The following is a 24,446-nucleotide window of genomic DNA, read 5'->3' as shown; positions in this document are numbered from 1 at the left end:
TAGAGCTCAAAAGTACAGTCACGTACTAGTCAATAAAATATTGCAATATTGTCATTCAATGCGGAGTCCATAAGTTTGGGATAGAATAAAAACAAGCACAAAATATGTAAAACAAACGATCGGTGATTCTGGTCGATTGCTGGAGCAGCGTCGGGAGCGTAGTTCACTCTTAGATGGAGAAACGCTTGAAAGCATCACATTTTAGAAAATCATATGATCTGTGCTTGCGATTTATATGTAAATGTTTTTGATCTCTTTTAATAAAACGGATTGGTGGTCCTGAAAAGGACCGATTGGTGTCAACATAAATTCTACATTTTTTTTTTAACCTCCAAAACCGTACAGAGTACGGCCTTGTCTTTTCAGCGCATAAACAACGTCCATGGCTGTGACCGTCTTTCTCTTGGCGTGTTCGGTGTATGTGACCGCGTCACGAATAACATTTTCCAAGAATACCTTTAGAACACCCCGAGTTTCCTCATAAATAAGACCAGAAATACGTTTTACGCCACCACGACGAGCTAAACGGCGGATAGCTGGTTTCGTGATGCCCTGAATATTATCACGCAACACTTTGCGATGACGTTTGGCGCCGCCTTTACCCAAGCCTTTGCCACCTTTACCACGACCAGTCATTTTTCACTTTTTATTTTACTTTACACCACGGAAGCCACAAAGATACTAATGCTAGCTCTTCAGCCAGCGCTTATATTTATACCAAAAAAATCAGATGCTCGAGGGAGTACAATAATATTCCCACCTCGCTCACACACTACCCTTATAACATGTTCGGCAACACCCATAACAGAAAGCACGAACAGCGAATGTATCGTTCTCTTTCCATCTTTTGTCCAACTCTCTATATAAGCGATACACAAACGAGTCGCATGATTATTGTGTTTTTAACCGTGACTGTGTAAAGTTAGAATTGTGAACGAAAAATGGCTCGTACTAAGCAGACTGCTCGTAAATCGACTGGTGGCAAGGCTCCTCGGAAGCAATTAGCTACTAAGGCTGCACGTAAAAGTGCACCAGCAACTGGTGGTGTGAAGAAACCTCATCGCTATCGGCCTGGTACAGTTGCCCTGCGTGAAATTCGACGCTACCAGAAGAGCACAGAATTGCTTATTCGTAAGCTGCCGTTCCAGCGATTAGTACGCGAAATCGCTCAGGACTTCAAGACTGACTTACGTTTCCAGAGCTCGGCGGTGATGGCTTTGCAGGAAGCTAGCGAAGCCTACCTAGTTGGCCTATTCGAAGATACAAATTTGTGTGCTATCCACGCTAAGCGCGTCACTATCATGCCCAAAGACATTCAGCTAGCCAGACGTATTCGTGGGGAGCGCGCTTAAATGTCGATTCACTGGCTTGTCCATAATACATAAATATCCATCAAATCGGTCCTTTTCAGGACCACAAAATATTTTTAACGAAGAGATTCTAATTTTCAAATAAATTAGTTAATTTATAAACTAAATTGTGACTAAATAAGTTTAAAGAACATAAAAGAAGGCAATTAAAAAATTTGTTGCAATTCAGCAAAATCATTAAAAAAAATTTAAGCTTAGCAAAAGGTTGGTTAGTTTATTATATCCGAAATTGATTGAATAATACCTAAACACGCTATAGGCACAGAACATATGAACATATATTCTATGGTTCGCGGCATAATGCAATTGCCAGTGAGCACCAGTTGAGATCACATCATCGAAAATAAAATTAATTTTAGCTGAATCAATTGTATTTCAAGGGACACATTATCAATTTTAACTAAAGCGCAATATGAATAGAACATGATAAATTCAGTGAACAACGAAAATCAACTAAATGGCTGGTGGATTTCGCACAACATAGTTGATTTGTCGATTTCTCATGAACTCTTTATTAAACTATTATGAAATAATTAACAGTATGGTTAACTAACGTGTATTAAATGTTTATTTTCCATCTTTTTTATTTATTTTAAATATATTTACTGTAAAAGATAAAATAAGATTTCTTCCGAACAATTTTTACGTTGCTTTCATTCTAAATTTGCCTGTTTTTAATAGTCAATGGTGATGTTCAATGAATATTTAAAAATAGTAGACTTAAGATTAATTTATATTAATAGTTGTATTTGATTAAAGAATTGTTGTAAAATTATATTTATAATTTGAACCCTGCAAATCTCATTAAGTTTATATAAGCAAATATTGTTTTTATACGATACTTATTTCGCCATAACCTAAAGTCAAACTTTGACTGGTTATTAAAAATCAGAAAATCATGTTAAATATACTGCAAATTATATACTTTATTTTTCGAATATTTAGCAACATATTCCAAATCACATTTAGCTAAATTTCAAAATATAAACTGTTGTAAAAGGCAAATTAATAAGAAGGTAATGACAAAGCATTGAGTAACAACCGTTCAATACCAAAAACATTCCGCGTTCACATCAAAATAGTGTTTTCGGTTACAGAAGTAAAGTAAAAAGCAAGAAATGTCTGATTCCGCAGTTGCAACATCCGCGTCTCCTGTGAATTTGTGAAGTCGCGTAGAACGCGAGTTTGGAAACGCGTCGAACGCGTGAATGTGAGAACGCACAAACGTGTGACTGTGAAGTCGCGTCAAACGCGAGTGTGGAAACGCGTTAAACGCGAGTGCAAGTGCGAAAAGACGCAACATCAAACTGAACCCTAAAACACTGTGAAATCTTGTATGGTGGCAAAGTGGCAAAAGTGATATATGTGATATGGACACAGAAATATATAATACGGCCACAAGTGACAAACAATGCGACTCGATCGCAAACTACGCAAAAAGTGAAATAGACAGGAGTGCTAAAGTGCAAAAAAGCAAGTCGGCATTGCACCTTAAAAACCAAAGAAAAGTGCATCAATCGCCGTACACAAAAACCAAAATGGCAAGTGCTAAACATAATAATTCACCACAACAAATGGATCTCAGTAACGAGCAGGAGAACGCATGCGGTAAACGCAGCCGCTCCTCATCAATATCATCTCTAAGCTATGATGAATACACAGACGGGGAATCTGAAACCAATAACCCAATGGAAAATGATGGACCAACTGAAGATGGTGTCTGGATGAAATCCGCAGAATACCACTCAATAATGGAAGAGCTAATGCGTCTCCGGGCACAAGCAGCCGGTTCTGCCAGCATGCCAGGAGCAACAATAAAGAAACCTCAAGGAATTAAAGACCAGCTAAAAAACTTAAAAATACAAGCAGCGGCAAAGGTGTTCGATGGCAACAAATTTGCTGTTCTTTCCCAACCGGATGAGGATGAAGCTACGCAAGACGACGAGTTCCCAGAACTGGGCCCCTCAAAGCCTAAGAAGAACAAGAAATCGAAAGGGCGGAAACCAGCCACTCCAAAGGCAGCCGACGGTATGGACGTCGATGGAGAGCCGGAGGAAACCGCTGCGGTAGCCCCAACTGAACCAAGGAAGGAATTACCTGGACCACCTAAAGCAAAAGAGATATATAGCAAGAAAACGAAACTACCCATCATCGCAACATATAATGTAAATCCTAAGGAACTGACAGGTATGTTGCGACAAATAATAAAAAATGAGCGTTTTACCCTTAATATAATAAACAAAAATAGAACCCATGTCAATGTCTTTACCCTCGAACATTTTCAAGAGACCAAGAAACTATTAGACCTTTCCCAAAAGAGCTATTATACCTACACCCCCAAAGAGCTTAAGCCATACTCCATAGTGATAAAAAAATTACCTCAGCAAATCTTCACAGAAGATGAAGTTAAGAAAGCAGTTCAAGAAACCTGCTCCGACCTAAAAATCATTAGCGTCAAACCATTTAAAAAGAATTTTTGGCTGGTCCAAATAGAGAAATCAGAAAGAGCCAAAACAATTTTCTCCATCAAAAGTCTGCTTAACTGCAAAATAAAAATTGAGGCTTTCAAAGCCGAAAACAAAATAAAACAATGCCACAACTGCCAACGCTATTGCCATGTCGCAAGCAATTGCAAAATGCAATATAGATGCGTCAAATGCACTGCTGACCACGCCCCTGGGCAATGCAGCATTAAAAAATCCGACAACCCAGCAGAAAGTAACAAAACCCAATGTGTTAACTGCAAGGGTCAACACACAGCAAATGCAAAAATTTGCCCGATTAGACAGTCAATCACTACTAGGATTGAAAATAAGCGAAGTAGCACCGCACAAAAAAACTCTGTGAAAGTTACCAAAGTCACTACAGTATCAGCTGTAAATAAAATCAAAAATAATGTCCCATTCGCCTCGCTTTTTAAAAAAAAAGCTGAGATAATGCCGGATCCCCGTCAGGCAGAACTCCCCAAAAACATTGTTGTCAGCAACCCAGCGCTAAAAAAGCACCTCACAAAAAATCTAACCCCAAAACCACAAGCCCAAAGTATCTCGCTTGAGACAATCAACAGCGATAGTGTCCAAGCCTTTGGTAAAGACATTTTCACCTGCATAGACATCATGCAGAAACTGACCAAAAAATACCCCACTAGCCAAGCCCAAGATGAGTCAGATGCTCGCAAAATAAAACAAGCTCTACTTTTAGACTTTCTTATCCAAATCGCACAATAAAAATGACCTCCCTTAAATGCATCTTTCAAAACGTTAATTCACTCATCTCACTACAGAAAAGGCATGAATTTAACCAATTCCTAAATAGACATAGGCCAGACCTCATGCTCATCGCAGAGCACCGTCTAGGCACCAGAAATACTGCAAAGCTATCTCATTACCAATTCATAAGGCAAAATGTGAGAGCAACCCATACAAGACATGCGCAACGCCACCCAGAAAATGGTGGTACGTCCGTCGCTATATGCATTAAAAACGGCATACAGTTTGAACGCATAGATATCTCGCCACTACGCTTCATCGAAGCCGTGGCAATTAAACTCTCATACATAGACTCGCTCAGAAACACCCAAAGCTGTATAGCAGTCTCATTATACAAACGTCCCAAAGACCCTCTTCTTTCTAGCGACATGAATGCGCTACTCAACTCCCTAAACAGTATTGGAAATGGTGGCCAAATAATAATAGGTTGCGACCTAAACGCCAAACACCCCAGTTGGCATGTACCTCACTATAGCCCAGTCCACAAAAATAATGACGGTAAAACACTTCAAAACTGGCTTCTAGGACAACCCAACTTGGTCCTCTGTCCGTCCAAGGAACCTAGTCGTCCCAATAACTCCAACAATCCATCCTCAATAGATTTCTTCATATGCTCTATAGACCTCCAAACAGAAAACAGTTCCCTCTGTGATATAATAGATGAATTCCCATCAGATCACCTCGGGGTAACCCTAAAAATTCAACTAGGCCAATATAAACTTTTATGCACCGACCCAAAAAAAGTCTATAAATTCGATAATATTAATACACATGTATGGAACTCTGTTTTATTAAGACATCTCAGACCAATTGCAAGAACTGCCAACCTGACCCCTCAAGAAATAGACATACACATCGAGGAACTCAATAACGCCCTAAACACTGCACTGGACTCGCCAGATGCTATTCCCAAAAGAACTATACCCCCATCCAAACCCTATAATACTGTAAAACTTAGCGCGCAATGCCTTGCCCTTATCAAACAGAGGCGCATCATCAGAAGATACCTTTTTAGGCGCCAGTACTCACTGTCGTTCGACGACAAATCACAGCTCAAATCCCTAATCACCGACCTCACAGCCCAAATCAATAGTCACATTCACACTAGCAATTTAAGACACATAGAAACCAGCTTGAAGTACATAAGTCCGAGTAAGATCAGCTTAAAAACCCTTAGACGTAGTAATCCAAACCACCAAACAGACGAGCCGTTTAAACACGACATCCGCCTAACAGCCACCGAACACAATGAAATTGACATTAACGTCCCCACCGTTATTAAATCAAAATTCGAAAAAGTCAATGCCCTAGCCTGGTCATTTGAACAAGTCCACAAACAAAATGACAACATGTCTAATGGTAGCCCCGAGCTTAGGCAACACACCGAACGCATAAACAGGCGAGTAGGCACAATAGCACAAAATCCCTTGCAATTGCCCAATTATATAGTAAACTTTGATTCCAGCCGAAGAGCAGACGGCAACTGGGAGAACTCAGAAGAGCTTGGCTTCACAAACGCCAAGCAACTTCTTGAGTGGGTCAAATTAAAAAATAACAAAAAAACCATGGGCCCAGATGGCAGTAGCAATTACCTCCTAAAACACTGCAATATGTTTGTCCTCAAACACCTAGCAGTTCTCTTCAATCATTGCTTCAATTCGGGCTACTTCCCAAATGCCTGGAAGTGCAGCAGAATAACTCCTATACTTAAACCAAAAGCAAACCCACAAAGCCTACAGGGGTACAGGCCAATTTCAATCCTCTCTGCCATTAGCCTCTTATTCGAGAAAATGTTAATGGCACAAATTAAAAAGCATTTAGACTCCCACCAAATACTCAAACCCTATCAGTTTGGTTTCAGGGACAACCTGTCCATTAGCAACTCATTAGCTGTCGCAAATAGCTTCATATTTAGTAATATCGCTAGACAACGTGCCACAATTGCCTGTGCCCTTGACTTCGAAAAAGCATTCGACACAGTCTGGACGAACGGACTCATATACAAAATGAACAATACCTTCCGCTTTAACCCAAATACCACACGTATAATTCATAGCTACCTCACAACCCGTTCTTTCTATGTCGCCAGCCCAGACGGCTTAGAACAATCGCTAATCCGCGACATAACCGCAGGTGTGCCACAGGGTTCCCTTTTAGCACCAATATTATATAACATCTACCTTGCTGACCTACCAGCCTTCATACAGATCCCCACTTCAACTTCGACAGCGCGCATTCAACCGCTCGTCTACGCAGACGATATTCTATTACTATCCTCAGGTGCATGGATAGCAAGTGCAGAAATGGACCTTAATAGATATCTAAACCAATTATGCAAATACTTTGCTAAATGGCGACTCAAGCTTAACGCTAATAAATGCGAGGGATGTATATTCAAGGGTCCAAGGCTCAAAAACATATATAAAAACGCTAGGAAATTTAACCCTAAACTCTATATAAACGGCAATATAGAAATCCAAATAAGACCAAAATTAAAATACCTAGGAGTTATATATGATGAAAAACTCAAATTTCAAGAGCACATCGAACAGACCCTTAAGCGAGCAAAAGCCCAACTACACCAAATCCACCATATTTACAAGCCCCTAAATGAAAACCCATCCCACCCAAACGCACAATTAATCAAAATAGGTTCACTAGCCTATAAGAAACTGATCCAACCAATCCTAATCCATGGCCACATAGGTTGGTTCAATATTAAATCAAGACAAATGGAAGAAATACGTCTATTTGAAAGACGCATCCTACGTCGTGCCGTAGGTAAATGCTCCCGCATACCCCACTCATACAGATATATATCGAACTCAAAACTCTACAAGATCTCAAAGACCAAACGAGTAGACGTCCTCATATTTAAGATAATAGAAAAGTTCCTAGAACGAAATCAAAACAGCACAAACCCTCAGATATTAGATAGCATAGAGCAGGTCCGAATCCCGATCGGATTCTCAACAGACCATCTAACCATAAGCCATATAAACAGTCTCAACGAGAAGGGCATAATACGCGACTCCCAGAACAACTTAATATTCTACCATAGAAAAAGGCAGTCCATCGACCCTAGCGATGGACTTGCATACAACATCAGACAATAAAAACGAAATGCTCATTTTATTATTTGTCGCAACATATCTTCTCCCTTTCTATCTATCTCCTATTGTATAAAAATTTCCTACCTCCTAGTTAACTAGTTCCTAAGTTCACTATTATTAATCATTAACCTAGTTATAAGACAAAAACAACAAAATCAAAATTAAAATAATGAAATCCAGGTTTTTACTCAATATGAGCCTTTCCTAGGAATATATAAATAAATATATCATACAGATAGAATTACACCAAAACATAAGCTTTAAGAACTACAACTTAAGTAAAAATAAGTAATAGACTTAACGCCTGGATAAGCTAGAAGCACAAGGCAAAATGAAATATAAATCGTAAAATTAAGTAAACCTGACTTTGTCAATCAAGGCTGTACTATTGAATAAGGTACCAAAATGTATTACCAAGAAACCCACTGTGACCAATAAAAGTTAAAGTTAAAGCGTTCACACCAAAATAGTGTTTTCGGTTACAGAAGTAAAGTAAAAAGCAAGAAATGTCTGATTCCGCAGTTGCAACATCCGCGTCTCCTGTGACTGCCCCAACAGCCTCAGGCGAGAAGAAGGTGGCTACTAAAAAGGCAGCAGCATCCACATCGAAGTCAAAGAAGTCAACAGCTCCTCCATCGCACCCACCAACTCAGCAAATGGTAGATGCATCGATAAAAAATTTAAAGGAACGTGGTGGCTCATCTCTTTTGGCAATTAAAAAATATATCGGTGCTACATACAAGTGCGATGCCCAGAAGCTAGCCCCGTTCATTAAGAAGTACCTAAAGAATGCGGTTGCGAATGGAAAGCTGATCCAAACAAAGGGCAAGGGTGCGTCTGGTTCGTTTAAACTATCTGCATCCGCTAAAAAGGATCCCAAGCCAAAGGCCTCCGCTGTCGAGAAGAAAACTAAGAAAGTGAATTCTTCGGCAGCAGCAACTAAAAAGAAGAGTATTACGTCAAGCACGAAGAAAGCAGTGGGTGCCGCTGATAAAAAGCTATCAAAGGCCACACCATCCAAGAAGAGTGCTGAGAAAAAGAAGGCCGACAAGGCAAAGGCTAAGGATGCGAAGAAAATAGGAACCATAAAGGCTAAACCCACAACAGCAAAGGCAAAGTCAAGCGCTGCAAAGCCAAAGATACCAAAGGCTAAGAGCACAAGTGTTAAGCCTAAAAAGGTCGTGTCAGCAGCAACTCCGAAAAAAGCTGCTGCCAAGAAGCCAAAGGCAACAAAGAAATAATTTGATATGCAAGCTGACAAGCTACTCGTCAGCATATGCAAACTTCTAATAATGAAATTTGCTTTCCAACAAAGCCCTTTTAAGGGCGACAAATTACAATTTTCTAAGAGAAACAATTTTTCTTTTTGTCTGCATCAGCAAATATAATAAATGACATGTGTAGCTCATATAGGCTGCCTTAAGTCATGTCCCATATGTGGAGCTAAATTAAAAGTTGGATTGGACTTGTTGTCTACTAACCGATAAATATTTATCAATTACAAATTATGTACCTTTACCTGTACCTTTTGCTTGCCAGACTACTATGTAACATATATAAATTGCAATTCTACAGCGCGCATCGACCCGCTTGGCTACGCAGACGACATCCTACTCTTAAGAGGCAAAAACCCAATTACATCAAATCTACCTAATTTGTAAACCCCTAAACGAAAATCCGTCCTAATCAAATACACATCCGAGTTGTCCAAGCCCAGGCGGCACGCGAGGTTGCCGGCCTGTCATGGTACATGACAACCGACACCATTGAACGCGATCTCCGCCTAACAAAGATCGGAGATCAGATAAACTTCTGCAGCAGCCGATACCCCGGACAAGCTGCTGCAGCATCCGAACGCGGCCGTGAGGTTCCTGACTGACTAGACGACAAAGACGAAATGTGTAGAAACTCTAATATTTAAGATAATAGAAAAGTTCTTAAAACCCAACCACTAAGTCCCCAAAACCAGAATTAGTCTATAAGAAAACTAATATTCAATGGCGCACGTTCCTTTGCGGATACGACATAGCACGTGGCACAACGTTCCGCAGAAGTTAGTCCTTACCAAACTGTGTGCAGTATTCGGGTCAACTGCGTTTAACCGAGGACAATATAAACACTAAGATGAGTAACGCCATATGCAGCTTGATTTTCACAAAATTGAGAAGGAATTTGGGATAGGTCATGGTCAGAGCTAGAAAACTAACAGAATTTATTTCTTCGGCACCAAAAGCCACTGTAGTGAATAACAAACATATGTATATATTTTGATAAACAGTCGAGCAGCTTTGCTGAAGGCAGGCTGTCGACTGAATTCGTTCGTCTGGCTTTTGGAGAGCGCAGTGCCAGATGAAAAGCCAGGCTAGAAATTTTGCGTCGTCTTCATATGTATGGGCATTTCTCAGCTCAGTGTTTATATTGGCTTTGGATTAACTAGTTTTTAAAAAAATATTAAACATGTACTTAGTACGTAATGAAAATACAGAATCTTTCATATTTTATTTTGCATTAATTTTTCGAATATTCTATTAACGGCAGTTACACATTAATTGGGCAATAATGTTGCATTATGTTGTATTACTTGGGAATAAGCTTGTGACGTATTTCCCACCGTAGGTCTGTATGGGAGTTTTCGCCTGGAATTCGGTCACGGAAATGGCTCCATTCGTTCTGGTAGTACTGGTACAAGGCCACAGGATCGTTTCGCTTGTGCTTAGCCTGATTACAAACTTTAGAAAAATCAAAATCAAAAAACAAGTTCTATTGCGAGTATCATACCCTGTGCTGAGAGGCGGCTAGTACTGCGCGGACGAGATTTACGCAATTTAGACTGACGTGGGAGCCGTGTGTCCTGGATGGGACAACCCTCGCTTCTGCTTGCAGCATTCTTTGTTTTGCTGCGACTGCGACGCACACAATTGCTGGAATTGGGTAGCTCTTTTGATTCATCTATCAAAAGTTTTTCACGAAACAAGGTTGCCAGCTTCAAATTGGTGTCCGTAGCGACTTTTCCACTGATAAGGCGTTCCTTGTCTTCATCCGAGGGTTGCTGCTTACTTTTGTCTTTATCAATCTGATGTACATTCTCTTTCTCACTGTCGCCCGTTTTTGCGCGCGAACTTATGGTGTCGCGTTTATGAAGGCTGCTGAAATAGTCCTCCTTCGAGTTCGTCGCCAAACGTTCTTCATATTTAATAAGCCTGCGCAAGTCTGGATAGGATCAAAGAATTTAAAGTTAGGACAAACATACGATTAAATAATGTTAGAATTTTTTAATGAAATGCAGTCGCTTTAATTGTATATTTTTAATTGTATATTTTTAATGTACTCTTTGATTATTTGTTTTTACAGTTGCTTTTGGTTTTATATTCTTGTTATACATAATTTGAGCATCAAGTTGATATTGTTTAAAAACGAAATGTACTGTTCTTTTTTTATATTTTTTTTTTGAATTAATCTAATCGTTCTACTTTTGCTAATTCTAATTTATGTCTGTATTTTCGCATCGTTTCTTCATTTTCTTTGTTGGGAAGTCGGCTAGGCTAGGGCGCATCAAAGAGTACGGAATTTGTTCTAAGCTAAAATTAAACTTATCTTATCTTACGTATGTTGCTGACATTGCATTTTAAATTATGCTAATTATGTGTGGTTTTGGGTACCTATGTCAGGGGAGTAGCTGCATATGTGGAATTATTTAAAGTTTCGAACAATCAAGACAATGAATATGAATGTTTAATAATGTACATTAGCGGGACTGAGGGAGAGGAATCAGATGTCGTATGGACAGCTATGCTACTGTATATGCTTTTGGAGGGACTATGATAACCTAATGAACAATTATCTTGAACTCTCTGTTCTTCAGAATTTACAATTTTGCACTTAAACTAATGACGATTTTAATGACAATGATGACAATAAAGATGATCAGCGACGATATCGAAAGCGGCGAAAGGGCGCTCGAAGTCGCCGGCATGTAACACGCACCTCCTTTTTTAGAAACTGCGATATGGCAAGCGATTTGACCGCTGCAGTGGCCGCCTCTGCGGCACAGCTGCTGGCGGCCATAGCATTGTTAGGGGGCGCATACTTGGAGATGTCAAACTTGCGTTTGGGTGTTGTCTGCTGCAGCCGCTGATGAGAACAATGTTCTAGTGAGTCACCAGCTTGAGTGTTGCTTAAGTCCATGTCGGTTTCCAGACCATCAGATGATACGGTAAACACGTCAGAATTATCTCCCAGTTTTTCACTTGGAGAAATGCAGCTGCCCAGACTTCCGTTCAGCTGTGGCGTGCGGCGCTGTTGCTGTTCGCGAGATTTCGGCGCGTTTGGAGTGGAAGTGACAGTCAGGCAACATCCGTTAGAGGTCTGTAGTGCGAGCAAAGACTTTTTTGGCGAATGGTTTTCTTCTAAACTTTTGGCGGGTGACTCGGAGATTATGCGAATACGTTTCTCGGGAGGTTCATCAGCGTATGACTGAGTGAAGTTTGGCACGGTAAGCGGTTCATGTTTTGTGACCTCGCCACCGTAAGAGTCTTCAAACGCATCATCATAGTCGTCTTCACCATCATCTTCTTCAACATCCGCATCGGTTGCTTCTATTTCTACCTTACCATCACGCAGCTGATCAACTGAATCAGCCATTGTTTCATCATCGTCATCATCGGCTTGACTCTCATTGTCCGCACTCGCTGCAGCCTCATCGCCTGAAAGGTCCCTACATCGGACTTGTTCCTCAACATCTGTGGTCGGAGGGGTCATCGCAGTAACTTCGCGAGTATGATTTTCTTTATCAGCAGTCCCTCCATTACTCCCTGACCCACCACTGCCGTCGTCGTAATTATCATCGTCTTGTTCTTTACTAATTTCTTTATCGGTCGTTGTGGTTGTGGTCGTTGTCGTATGCTCTTCTTCAGTTTCTAGAGGTTCCTGTTTTAAATCCTGAAGCTTTTGCACTCCATGGGACTCCCTTATATTCAATTTACGGAAACTGACTCGCTCGCTGGGTTGCACTCTCGCATTTGTTATTGCCGTCACTCGACGCCGTTGAGCTCTGGGCCAACCCGTGCGATTCGATTTGAGGCATTTTCGTTTACGCTGGTAACTACAATACAAATTCATTCTACTATTTCTTCGGCAACCTGAACGCGCAGTAGATATTTCTTCGTCATCTTCACTCCCAGCACTTGCAGCCAACAAATCGCAAAGATCAAATTCACTGGTAAAACAGAAATCCGTAGGTGGGGGCGTGTGCACATCCGAAGGAAAATTAACATCCTCGCAGTATCGCGCAGTTGGCTGTAAGAGCGGCAGTTGTTCCTCCGCACTAAGATCATATTCCCGGCCGGTCAGTTCTAGATATTTATCAATTTGCCAGGAGATTAGCAGTGGATTCACATATTCGATATTCGCATCCAATGTCTTCAGAGCATTGGCCTCCATTTCATATTCCAGTTGCCCCTTCTTACTAGGAAGCTTACGAACGCCATCTACTAGGGCCATTCCCGGTGGCTGCTGTTGAGGCAGGCGCATAGCAGGCGTTGGCGCTAACTGGCGGCGCTTTCGCTTACTCAACATGACGGTTGTGGTTACCTCTCTTCCTGGAAATTGAAGTCGACTAGAATAGCTGGCAGCAGCTGCTGCTGTTGGCCGTCGGCATCTGGCTGGCGTGGGTATTTGTGCCGGCGCTGGTGATGGAGTAGCTGGCAGAGTATCATACTTGTTTTGTCCACGTCGCATACGTTTTACAGTCTCACTTATTTCGGTGGCGAAGCGCAGTTCCTCCACTGGCGTGGCAGCTTGTGAACGCGTGTTGTGAGAAGTTAAAGTCGATGCAACTGACGCAACTGACTCCTGCTTCAATGGCATCTTCAACATGGGCGTAATTAAATTCGCAGGTGGTGCTGACGGTTCGTCAACCTCGGAGTTTGTCTTGCTTTGTGAATCCTGTCGCTGTCGTATAATGCAACTTACCAAGGCTAATGTGGATGCATGCTCCCTTGGTGACTTACGTGGCGGCAGCTCAGCGATTCTCGCCAACTGCTTGTTGCGGCAAGTAGCGTTGCTATTTTGACTATTGCTGCAGCTGCTACTTGAGTTACTCTGTGTGGATGTAGCACGTACCAGCTCCACTACCTGTGCATTTTCACTTAGCGATGCAAACTCGCGCTCTAGCAGCTCTGGTGTGCTGGCCTTGCTATCACATTTAGCTGGCGGTATGGCAGTATTTAATGTATGTTGCTGCTGCTGATGTTGTTGTTGTTCCTGCTGATAGCGCTGCAGTAGGTGCATTTTCTTATGCCTGTACATGGATGACGTCGTTGTAGATGTAGTGGTTGCGGCAGTTTGATTGCTGTCAGACTGTGCGGCAATTTGTTCCGATTCCATATCTCGATGCCGCTCTGTCTTTATAGACCGCAACGTTGTCTGTGGCTTCAACTCTATTTCACGCTGAATCTGCAGACCCCGGCATAGAGTGCAGTTGTGTGAGCTCGTGCAGTCCATGGGTATGGGACCCAATTCGTAGGGAAGCTTGCAGTACCGCGTGGATCCATAGTAACTGTAGTACTGCTCCTCGCCAGCGTCCTGTCGCTGAAAAACACGATGCCATAAATCAGCGTCCGGTGACTTCTCAAATGCGTAGCGCAGCTTCTGCAATCGTTCACTCTTTCTACAATCAAAGATGAGCTCCGTTGTCAACGTTTTTTTTGTCGTTGCCGGTGGCGTCACCTGCTGTTTACACTGCTTCGCTTTGGCTATCGAAGGCTTTCGGCTCCTGTTGCATCTTCGTGCAAGCGACTTGTTCTCTGCTGACGGCGACACTGATAGCTGATGCTTTTCCCCAGCGGTTCGATTAATGTTAATTGTCAACCGCGATAAACGTCTCGCAGCGCGTTCCTCACGAGTATCAAATCGATTTAGTGTAGGCAAGGATAAGCGCAACTTTCCTTTAGCTATATAGTCTTCGTCACTGCCAGAAGAGCTTGACTCATCGTTTGACTCTTCATCCTCTGGTTCATCTGATTCCTGACGGATATCGTCCTTTTTCGCAGATTGCTCCCCCACCCGATCCTCCAAGTTGCCACCGCGCCTTACGCTGAGCGTCGACTCCGTTCGTCGGCGTAACTGCAGTTGACTGCTGGTAGTAGCCGCTGTCACAATAGCAGTGGCCATACGGCTACTCTTACGCGTGGCCGTCGCCTGTCGTTGGCTTAGCAGTTTCGGTTGCATCTCTGGCTGGATGGGGGCGTTTGGAAAGCGCTGTTGTTGGCCACCACCGCCAGTACTGCTGCTGCTACCCGTTGACAGCTGGCGCTGCAGCTGCGCCAACGCAGTCTGCATCTGTGACGGTGGGGCTGCCGGTCCTTTGCGTCTTCTGCCCACGGCCGTGGCACGATTTTGCAGCTTGACAGGCGTGGTTGTTGTAGTCAAACTTGGCACCTCCATCTCGCTGGTACTGTCCAAGCTGGGCGACGAAACGCTGTGATGACCCCGCGCATCTGAGGTGGTTTGACGATCTACATCTGTAGGAAGGTCGCTACTACTGCGAGTTGTCGTTCTGGGAAACATGAAATTTTCGGCCTCACCGTTAAGCCGCTGCAGCTCAGATTGACGCACTTTCTGAAATTTAACAATTATCGAGGGCGAGTCCATTACGTTGCCAGAGACGTTAGTAGCTCCGCGCCTAATACGAGGTGACGTGGCTACTGCATCGCTAGCTTCTACCACCTTGTAGAGGGATGAGGGCGGTAGCATTGCGCGAATTGGCGGCGACAAAACAGAATTCTGCGTCTTACGCCGCGTTGGGTTGGAGGGAGTGGCTGCAGCTGTTGTAGCATTGTTGGCCGTTTCCTCCACGCGCTGCAACTCTGTGAGGCTACAGGGTGTCGTTATTTTCTTAACGGGTGAGGGGGTTTGTTGGTTAGGTGACGTATTTGCCGTAGCCCTGAACTTTTCCGAGGAATGCTTGCCCTTAGTTATGCGCTTAGATTTCTCACGTAACGCTGGCGACGGACGTTGCCTGTTATTATTATTACTGCAACTGCTAATACTTTGTTGAGCTGCACTTGAATCTGATTGATTAGGTGACTTTGTGGCAAAGGCAATAGAGTTATTGCTCAGAAGCTCATCAACTTCCATATCGCTGTTTGTCTCTACGTCAGCTTGTTCCGATTCCTTCCTCAAATATTTACGATGTTTTTGCTGTTCTCTTTTAAGAAAGCCGTTTACACTCGCCGACACTTGGATAAGCGTATCGAGAGCCACAAAATTGTGTACGTTTTTGGCAAATAATTCGTGCTCTTTACTTTGCAAATGTGTAGTTAACGTGTCGTACTCGATCTTGCAAATCTCGCACACACCGCACTGCTTGTCGCTGGATTCCTTTAACTCTCTACAATGTGATCTGGGACTGTCTGGCGTATGCACGGAAACTGATGGCTTTTTGAGCGCCTGAACGACAGCGTGTTGCAAAGGCACCGCCTGTGGGTGATGCTGATCTTTATCCTGTTGACGTTGCGAAGTCCGTGAGCCTGGAGACTTACGTGTCATACTTTGAACATAAGCCTTGGTCTGTAAACGAAAGGCACTGTCTTCGCTGCTCAAATCAATTTTAGGCCACTCCTCGGGCTGTTTAAGTAGGTGATAGTATGGTCGGTGATTTCGCTTGATCGACTCGATCTTGATAAAATGACCCTTTAGGTGAATATTAGCTGATCCACCTGTCTGTGTTCCACCTAATGTGCCAGATGCTTTCAAATACTGACGTAGCTCGGTCTGTATACGCTGAAAGAAGCGTAAGGCGTACTCTGTCTGCCAGATGGTGTACGTTGCAAGTGAAAGCCTGCTGCTACTTGGTGTATTGCTGCGATAAGTTTGCTGGATCTGTTGCTGCTGACTATGGGGGAGCACACGACTCAGAATAGCATCGGCGCGAGTTTGCCGAGTCCTGCGCTGTAGGCCAATGCCATTATCATGGGCAGTTGTAATGGGCGTTTGCGGTGATATAAGTGTGGGTTGTGCTAAAGTGGCTCCCAGCTGATTACGGGTGTTCTTACGAGCATCAGTAATTCCAAGCGACGAGCCTTTTTCCTTGTCGGTAATGAAATGTGTAATACTGTCGTTGAGAAAGAATTCAAGTGTGCCCCCAAGCGCCTTGATATCCGCCTCAATGCGCTTGGCTAGCTGATGATCGCAAATATCCAAATAAAACTTAAAGTGACAGAGTGGACGCTTGCTCTTGATGACCTTTACTTTGGAGCGCTGATGAGGATGTTGCTGAAGCTCTGGCTGGGGCTGCTGCTGAGTATTTGCTCTTGCTGTTGCGAGATTGCTTTTGCTAGCACTTTGCTTATCCGACTGTGGTTGCATACCTTTAGGCGCAAAAAAGCTGCATTTGTTGTTGTGATGTGAATTTGATGGACCAAGAATTAGATATAAATAAATTGAAAAAGTATTAATTAATTTGAAACGCTTTAAGCCTACATATAGCAGCAGCCACCAACCAACTAAAAACTTTATGTCAGACACAGCTCCACTCATCATTTTCCTAAAAAAATATATTTTACCTTTTCGTCATTATGTAATTTGTCTGTATATAACGATTCTTGTTCAAAAGGTTTTTTTTTCGATTTGTTTCGTGTATGAGTGCAATTTTGTATGATTCGTGGGTTTTTTTTTTTCTAGCCATATAATTAAAAAAACAGGAGCCGGGCAGCTGTCAATAACTATCTCGCAATCGAAGGCATTTCACATAATTGTTAAACGAAAATAAAATATATTTTTTAACAATGTCAACGTCGATTTCTTTATAATATTTTAGATTTCACCGATTCATCATTTTAAAAAATGGTGCTAAATTAAATCTTTTTCGTGCCTTATCGACTGCGTTTAATGAATGCAATTGCCAATAAGCAACCCGAACATGCTTTTCTGGTGAAGTTTCTTAGCAATTATATCTTAAAGACAAAATATATTCAAAATAAATATGCGAGTCATGTCTGAAGAATATTTTGTCAAAACAAAAATAATAGTTGTTAATGCAAACAAACATAAATGAAAACAAACAATGAAGAGCGTGCAGTCGGGTTAACGACTGTGCAATTTTCCGTTCACAGTGTTATCGGCGATTATTCAGTCGAAAAGAGTCATACAGTCTACCTTCAAATGTTTTGACTCTAGGTTAAAGCCTGGGTGTTAGCTTAAGGGGTGCGCAGACTAAATTATTAGCTCAAGGGCGATGCAAATAGTGTTAATCTTTCAATAGTATATAATGCTCAGCCGGTCATTCTTTTAGTAGTTCAGTTGTCGATAAAGATACATTTCATGGAGTAACTTTAAAGCGTTGTTTAAATTAATTACATTGTTTACTTCGTATATAAATCATCACTTAATTTTTGTAAATAATAAACTTAATAATTTCAGCAAAAATAATAAAATTAATTACTAATTTTTAAATATTTTTTTAAGATGTGCTTCAGCGAGAGCCGGCCGCCAGGTCAATAGAGCTTAACAATGCAGAGGGGCGTAAGGCTCTCAGTCTATATAATTGCAACTGCTGGATTTCCTTACTCATTTAATTTTGCGGTAGGTCGGGGTACGAACAAAAAATTTTAATATCTTTGATGTGAATACTGTATGATATAGCCGCGTATGAACTCTAAGAGTTGTTTATCTATGATAATAACTTGCACTTCGTAGAAGCAGAGATATTTCAAATGATTTGTAGCTCGGCATTCGGTGGACCTACGTTAAAAATTGCAAGTCTACAGCTACTGATTTCTTAAAATAAAATAAATTGCGAGAAAACGTGAATATAGAAGGTTCGGAAATCTTTTTTACTACGCGCAGGAACCAATTTGATAGTTGGTAAAAGGACAGCCGAACACAAAACTAAAATCAACTCAAATTTCAAAATTGTTTTGGGAACACAGTTACCTTATTGGCAAGTGTGGAAAAATAGGTTGTATACAACTTTCTTTCTTAAAATTCATTTGAGATGTGTTTCACACTTTTCGTAGAATCCAAGCGGCTTAGGTGGAAAATGCGGATCAAATATTTTTTGGTTATGAAGTTTCGAGTTTTGTCTAAGCTGCCTCAAACTTATTTTCAAAGTCGTAAATAAGTTTCAGCGATTCAGGGAACCCTTAAGATCTTTAGGGAAATTTATACCGCTAAAGGGAAGTGGGCCAGGAAATTGTTATTTTGGGAAATTTTAATCGGTTTGATTTGATCGGTTTTAAAAATAAATGTTTCAGTAGTTTTGAACATTTTTACGAGAAACTGCAGTAAATTTTCAAAGACAAATAAGTAAACTAAGCATAATGCCTACTATATAAATCCAAAAATTACTGAATAATTGAAGTGAATGGTTCAAAAACGTATAAGTTTCGTTACAACTCAATTCACACAGGCGGTTAAAAACTCTTTTTTCGCTTTTTGTTGCTTCGCAGTCATTATTAGCAAATGTCGAGCTTAGCTTGTCTTTTTGTATTTATTTATATTCCCCAATTCGCACCGGTCGTCTGCATATGTTCATACAAACACAAGCATATATATATTGCATACACCACACAAATTTTTAAAGGTATTTGTGAGCAGGGTTGACTGCCAACCATTTCAGAGCCGCAAGTCGTCGATCGTTTTGCTAACAGAATAAAGAGAACACGTTGGCATCTTGTTTTATTTCAGTAGCTGATTCACAACTTGAAGGTTTAACACATTTTAACAGTACTAGAGACGTTCATAGGTTTCTATTAAGACATACAAAAATATTGCTACAAATCGATTGCTAGGCTCTGTTGCTGAATTTTAGAAGCAAAAAGTGGAAATTTTGTGCATGATGAGCAAAGCAGAGAAGACAAAATCGCAGAGCAATAGGAACACAGAAATAGAAAAACAGATAAAAACAAATACAAATAAGTAAATAAAACATAAACGAAGTACAAAACAGACAACGAAACGTGCACATGTATGCACAGTTGCAATATGCGGTCAGACGCATGAAGTTGTGGATGAAGCTGCTAAACCACAGAAAATAACTACTAAAAAAAAAATAAAATACATATGTACATACATATACACACGTAGCAGTGTGAATGTTTTACATATTTCGTATGCCATGGAGACCGAAACATATTCACACTCATTCAAATACGTACACACATGCAGCGGCAGAGCAAGACGTAGCCGTAGCCACCACAAAATGTCTTGCTCAAAAACGCTTGCAATAGAATGTAAATATGTATGTACACAAATACATGCATGAGTGTATGCATCTGGATGTATACGTATACGCTTCAAGTACACAAGAGGTCTAAACAAAAATTTTTTTTCGTTATTTGTGCTGTTATTTACAAATTACGAGTAATACTCGTTCAATTTTCATTATATACAGCTACGAACTTTCGTCGCCGTCGCTTGTTTCTCTTCTACTGAACGAGAAAATACGAACAAATGGTGACGAATCGTTCATAAAAATTAACGAAAACAGAAAAAACTTACTCCAACTTAAATAACACTGAAACGTTCGTTGCATTTACACACACATAAAGACAACATGCTATGGCGGGAACTGCTGCTTTCAGTTTGTTTCAGTGAATGGTCTTACCTTTTAAAAATTCACGTAGTTGTTCGGCAGATATATTTCTATAGCCCAATTCATTTAGGTGCTGAAGTATAGCCCGCGCATCCAATGGCAAATGTGACATTTTTCCAGCATTTACTGATCTAAATATGTAAATATGTTAATGTTTATGTTCATAAACTACACATGCACAAACACACACACACACACACACACAAACGTGTACTCACAAGCATAAGCGACCACCACTATGCCAACTAGCGTTTCTCTTTCTTTCTCTTGTGTTGCTTCGTTTCTTTCCTGTTCACTTTGTGTTTGTGCTTCTTTTTGAGCCCGTTTTGTGCTGCCGTTTGCTGCCGACAATCGAATTGACAAGCAAAAAAAATGTTCACTGTACCTTTTTTTGTCGCATACTTTGCGTTGAATTTATTTCTCAGATTACGTTTAAATGCTGAAATCGTTTTATTTATGGCAAATTTAAAAACTTGCTGTTGTCTGCCTCTGCTATGCTCACGACAATACAGCTAAAAATTAGCGTCGCCGTCGCGTCAATTTTTGCTTTAGAATTTTTTAGATAACTGTAAGGCCGTACATTCTTGTCATACAGTGTACGGCGTGGTTTTATATGATAAAAAAGTTTTAATTTTTGTTATTTGTATAAATTTGTTCAATGATTTTATAACAACTTCCACAAATTAAGTGCACACGCAAACTCAACTAGCACAATAACTCTTAGTTCAATGATACTGTCGATAACAAATGGTATCGCTAGAGATGGCACATAGTATCGAAGAGCTCATTTTTTGAGTATCGATAGTAATGCGTGGTAAAAGATAATCATTTTCATTGTTTACGGCTGTTGTATCGCTTTTGTGTATATCTGCGCCTGCGTCCGTACTTAATTTACTACTAGTACTTACTGCATTGAACATGTTCCGCCACTGTAATTTGTTTATGCTGGGCTTGCTTGTTGTAGGTGAGTGCCGCTTTTAATAAAAAGCATTTTAATATTTGTGTGTTTATCCAAATGAACACGTTCACCATTTTTATTTCTTTGTCACATATACAGCCTCCGGTTTTCTAATTTCCAACGTGGACGGCTACCGTCGTGGATATCAGCGTGCGTCAACATCGACGCCAGCGACGACAACGCCGCCTCCTCAAACTCCCAAGGAATATTTGGACAGCAAGTCGAGTTTCTCGACATTCGGTATTATCGCCATAATATTTACGATCATTGTGATCTCTCTAGTGTTTTACTATGGCATCATGTGCTATCCTCTGTTGTGCCGCGACGATAAGAAATACCGCTTCATGGACGTATCCACAATCACGGCAGCCACATCACGTTCGATACAATCAATAGAAAACTACCCGGTGGACCAAAAGCATAATCATCAACTTGCCTAAATAATTGACATATCTTTTAAAGTACGTAACGTAAGCATATAATCATGCTTATACGCTGAGGACAGCAGACACGATTTTATACAGGTATTTTACATCATCAGGTTGCGGCCCAAAAACAAAAACAATCCAAGTCGCGCTTCTTACTTCAAATTCGACGTATCTTTTGATGCTCTAACTCGAAATTAAAATACGATTATGGAGAACTCTCTTTTGAGAGATCCCCTACAATTAGCCTAGAAAAACAATTGCTCACTGGTTGTACTTAAAACACAATATACTGATTTTATTCTTATATACCCTTAGATTTAAATATATACATTTAGCATAGCGGCAATTTTTAAAGATTTGATGCATTTAGTACCTAATTTACTGATACTTGCATTTAAGATAAATGTTTCATTTAATCTTGGCCAATATTAAGCCATATATTCCAGCTTGTATTTTACTTTACATTTTAGACAAATAAATATTTCTACCAACGCCACCCTCAATTTCCAAACCACAGTTGTATTGTTTATTAAAGGTTAATTTTTATTTATTTAGTTACGCTGTCTGACTTAGTATTAGAGAAGATTAAGTTAATCGGTTGGCTAAGTGGAAAATTGAGCATGGACTGCAGTCTTGGTGAAAAGTTACTTCGCTTTAAGAAGCCGGATTACAGTTCGTCCTTGACGTCATCGTCCAGATCAATATCGCTCAGGTCGATGTCTTCCTCGGTGGGCAGCTGTCCGTCCTTGCCGTCCCAAGCCTCGACGCTTATAATAGCTGGTTTCTTGGCTCCACGTACGGGTGCCGTATGGCCACGGCCGTAGGATATGTCACGCAGGAACTCATTTATGCCATCCTTGGAGAAGGAGCCTTTCAGCACGGAAAATTTCATTTTTTTAAAGTTTACAACGGCCATGGCCGGATACCCAAATCCACCAACTTCCAAAGACTCCTCCAGAGCTGGCTGTTGACCGCCCTCGGCCCAGACCCAACCCCAAAGCTTTTGTTTAAACTTCTCGCTCAATACGCGCAAAGTGTCCAGGAACTTGTTCCGACACTTGGCGTCGCAATCGAGAATATGGGGCAGGACAGAGACCACGCACAAGGGCTTGCCCTCGCAAGCACTGTCGAAAGTAGATTCATCAGTAATCTCCACAAGCTCCGGCGCTGGCACATTTTCCGAGTGCTTATCGCTAGCCCAGCTTATTATGTCAGAGGCAGTTCTACCACCATTGTATTCCTCAGCATCGCTGGAGCTTTTTGAGCCGGCTGGGAAGAACTTGATAGTCGGATAGCCACGTACATTGTACTCGGCCGCCTTGCTTTGGTGTGCCGTCGCGTCAAGAGCGCCCAGCTTGACTTTGCCCTTTAACTCCTTGGCGGCCTTGGCCCACTCAGGCTCTAGATTCTTACAGTGACCGCACCAGGGCGCAAAGAACTCCACTAGCCAAATGTCTTCAGAGTTCAGGACAAGTTTGTCGAAGTTATCTTCTGTTAGTTCGATGACATCACCATCGGAGCTTGAGGAGCGGCTCTTACTACTGCTGTCCCCGCCTCCGAATGCGGCTTGAACCTTCTTCTTGGCCTCAGCCAGAGCGGCATCTGCAATCGCTTTAGCTGTGCGTTGCCCATTGTAATCACTAGGCGATTGTTTATTGGCGCCGAATATTTTGATTGTGGGAAAGCCACGTACATTATATTTTCCACCAAGTTCGGAATGCTGATCGGCATTGACCGAACCCACCTTAATTACACCTTTGAGCGCTTCGGCCAGTTTCTTGTATTCAGGCACCAGGCTCTGGCAGTGTCCGCACCAAGGCGCATAGAATTCCACAACCCATATAGCGTTGTCTTGGACAACCTCGCGATTGAAGTTCGATGGCGTTAGCTCCACAACGTTATCGGAAGGTGAATAAAATGCGTTGGCGCTGCCGGAAACGAGCAACAATATGCTAACAGCTACGTATGTGGGCGTATAAGATATTAATTTGGGTAAGTTCAAGTTAAGATTACAAATACATTTATTTCGATTGGGATGGTTACTTACAAGCATATAACAATTGAATCATTGTTGTATTTGATGAGTTGCTTTATTTTTTTATACTTCTTAGCTCCTTTAAATTGTGTGCAGAAACGTAAAGTGCAATCGCCGACTTACACGTCACTCGCTTGCGGGTGTATTATGTGAGATTTACCCAACACTTACAGTTATATACAGCTGTGGGCACCCAAAAACTTTTACATTTGTTAACGATATTAATGGAGAGTACGTTGCCAAAAGAACTGACGTGTTAACAGTACCACTTGAGTAAATGATGTGGTTCTTTGTCTTGTTCAATGCAACAGCTAAAACGTGTTAAATCTGCAACATTACTTAATTTTTTGGTATTTGGGTTAAACAGCAAACCGATTTTAATGATCGATACGCAAGGCAGTATTTTTGTACTATAATATTAGATATTTTTCGTTACAAATAAGATTTCTGTTTGACTTTTGTTTTCAAAGAATTTTTTGTCAGCATTTTGAATTTCATCAATATTGACAAGGAATCACAGTTCGCTGGGAGATATTCCCTTGGACACCGTCAATAAATCAACATACTTAAATACAATTTATATATCTTGAAAATCGGAATAAATATTCCAATATTTAACGTAATAAATTGAATAAATACACAAACGCTGCAAACGAAGGAGAAAATAGCATGTTTTTTACC

At 41.2% G+C, this 24,446-nt stretch overlaps 6 protein-coding genes across 7 annotated transcripts; 3 read left to right on the top strand and 3 right to left on the bottom strand.

Annotated features, from left to right (window-relative positions):
• Window positions 1–277: 277 nt before the first annotated feature.
• Window positions 278–685, bottom strand: LOC135426364 (histone H4). Its single transcript, XM_064679427.1, has one exon. The coding sequence runs from the start codon at window positions 634–636 to the stop codon at window positions 325–327; it is 312 nt and encodes a 103-aa protein (XP_064535497.1). The 5' UTR covers window positions 637–685; the 3' UTR covers window positions 278–324.
• Window positions 686–907: 222 nt separating this feature from the next.
• LOC135426354 (histone H3) lies at window positions 908–1,397 on the top strand. The gene has a single exon (XM_064679417.1). It carries the CDS (start codon window positions 942–944, stop codon window positions 1,350–1,352), a length of 411 nt encoding a protein of 136 aa, XP_064535487.1. The 5' UTR covers window positions 908–941; the 3' UTR covers window positions 1,353–1,397.
• A 6,831-nt stretch (window positions 1,398–8,228) lies between these two features.
• Window positions 8,229–9,076, top strand: LOC135426350 (histone H1.2-like). The gene has a single exon (XM_064679412.1). The coding sequence runs from the start codon at window positions 8,259–8,261 to the stop codon at window positions 8,991–8,993; it is 735 nt and encodes a 244-aa protein (XP_064535482.1). The 5' UTR covers window positions 8,229–8,258; the 3' UTR covers window positions 8,994–9,076.
• Window positions 9,077–10,736: 1,660 nt separating this feature from the next.
• On the bottom strand, window positions 10,737–21,063 carry chif (chiffon). Its single transcript, XM_064679441.1, has 4 exons — window positions 20,563–21,063; window positions 20,357–20,475; window positions 11,737–17,137; window positions 10,737–10,962 (listed from the first exon to the last, which is right to left on the bottom strand). The coding sequence occupies exons 3-4, from the start codon at window positions 17,116–17,118 to the stop codon at window positions 10,873–10,875; spliced, it is 5,472 nt and encodes a 1,823-aa protein (XP_064535511.1). The 5' UTR covers window positions 17,119–17,137; window positions 20,357–20,475; window positions 20,563–21,063; the 3' UTR covers window positions 10,737–10,872.
• A 47-nt stretch (window positions 21,064–21,110) lies between these two features.
• Window positions 21,111–22,233, top strand: LOC135426381 (uncharacterized). Of its 2 annotated transcripts, XM_064679445.1 has the most exons (3): window positions 21,111–21,308; window positions 21,402–21,763; window positions 21,844–22,233. In XM_064679445.1, exons 1-2 carry the CDS (start codon window positions 21,263–21,265, stop codon window positions 21,740–21,742), a joined length of 387 nt encoding a protein of 128 aa, XP_064535515.1. In that variant the 5' UTR covers window positions 21,111–21,262; the 3' UTR covers window positions 21,743–21,763; window positions 21,844–22,233. The 2 variants fall into 2 exon arrangements, with proteins under 2 accessions (XP_064535515.1, XP_064535514.1); XM_064679444.1 differs by having other exon boundaries at window positions 21,402–22,233.
• A 14-nt stretch (window positions 22,234–22,247) lies between these two features.
• CaBP1 (Protein disulfide-isomerase A6 homolog CaBP1) lies at window positions 22,248–24,170 on the bottom strand. The gene is made up of 2 exons (XM_064679443.1): window positions 23,778–24,170; window positions 22,248–23,689 (listed from the first exon to the last, which is right to left on the bottom strand). The coding sequence occupies exons 1-2, from the start codon at window positions 23,797–23,799 to the stop codon at window positions 22,398–22,400; spliced, it is 1,314 nt and encodes a 437-aa protein (XP_064535513.1). The 5' UTR covers window positions 23,800–24,170; the 3' UTR covers window positions 22,248–22,397.
• Between the last annotated feature and the right edge of the window lie 276 nt (window positions 24,171–24,446).

Source organism: Drosophila montana, unplaced genomic scaffold, assembly GCF_035044405.1.
Source record: "Drosophila montana isolate Dmon_TW-CO22-7 unplaced genomic scaffold, ASM3504440v1 contig_1_1, whole genome shotgun sequence".
NCBI classification, from domain to species: domain Eukaryota; kingdom Metazoa; phylum Arthropoda; class Insecta; order Diptera; family Drosophilidae; genus Drosophila; species Drosophila montana.
This window is presented reverse-complemented; position numbering and strand designations above follow the sequence as displayed.

What these genes read in the sequence shown, in the direction of transcription:
- LOC135426364 (XM_064679427.1), bottom strand. Translation starts at nt 636, where the DNA reads ATGACTGGTCGTGGTAAAGGTGGCAAAGGCTTGGGTAAAGGCGGCGCC.
- LOC135426354 (XM_064679417.1), top strand. Translation starts at nt 942, where the DNA reads ATGGCTCGTACTAAGCAGACTGCTCGTAAATCGACTGGTGGCAAGGCT.
- LOC135426350 (XM_064679412.1), top strand. Translation starts at nt 8,259, where the DNA reads ATGTCTGATTCCGCAGTTGCAACATCCGCGTCTCCTGTGACTGCCCCA.
- chif (XM_064679441.1), bottom strand. Translation starts at nt 17,118, where the DNA reads ATGCAACCACAGTCGGATAAGCAAAGTGCTAGCAAAAGCAATCTCGCA. An exon ending in CGCAGTTTCTAAAAAAGGAG is followed by an intron (nt 10,963 to 11,736) that starts GTGCGTGTTACA and finishes GATCCTATCCAG; the next exon opens with ACTTGCGCAGGCTTATTAAA.
- LOC135426381 (XM_064679445.1), top strand. Translation starts at nt 21,263, where the DNA reads ATGTTCCGCCACTGTAATTTGTTTATGCTGGGCTTGCTTGTTGTAG. An exon ending in GCTGGGCTTGCTTGTTGTAG is followed by an intron (nt 21,309 to 21,401) that starts GTGAGTGCCGCT and finishes TCACATATACAG; the next exon opens with CCTCCGGTTTTCTAATTTCC.
- CaBP1 (XM_064679443.1), bottom strand. Translation starts at nt 23,799, where the DNA reads ATGATTCAATTGTTATATGCTT. An exon ending in GATTCAATTGTTATATGCTT is followed by an intron (nt 23,690 to 23,777) that starts GTAAGTAACCAT and finishes CCACATACGTAG; the next exon opens with CTGTTAGCATATTGTTGCTC.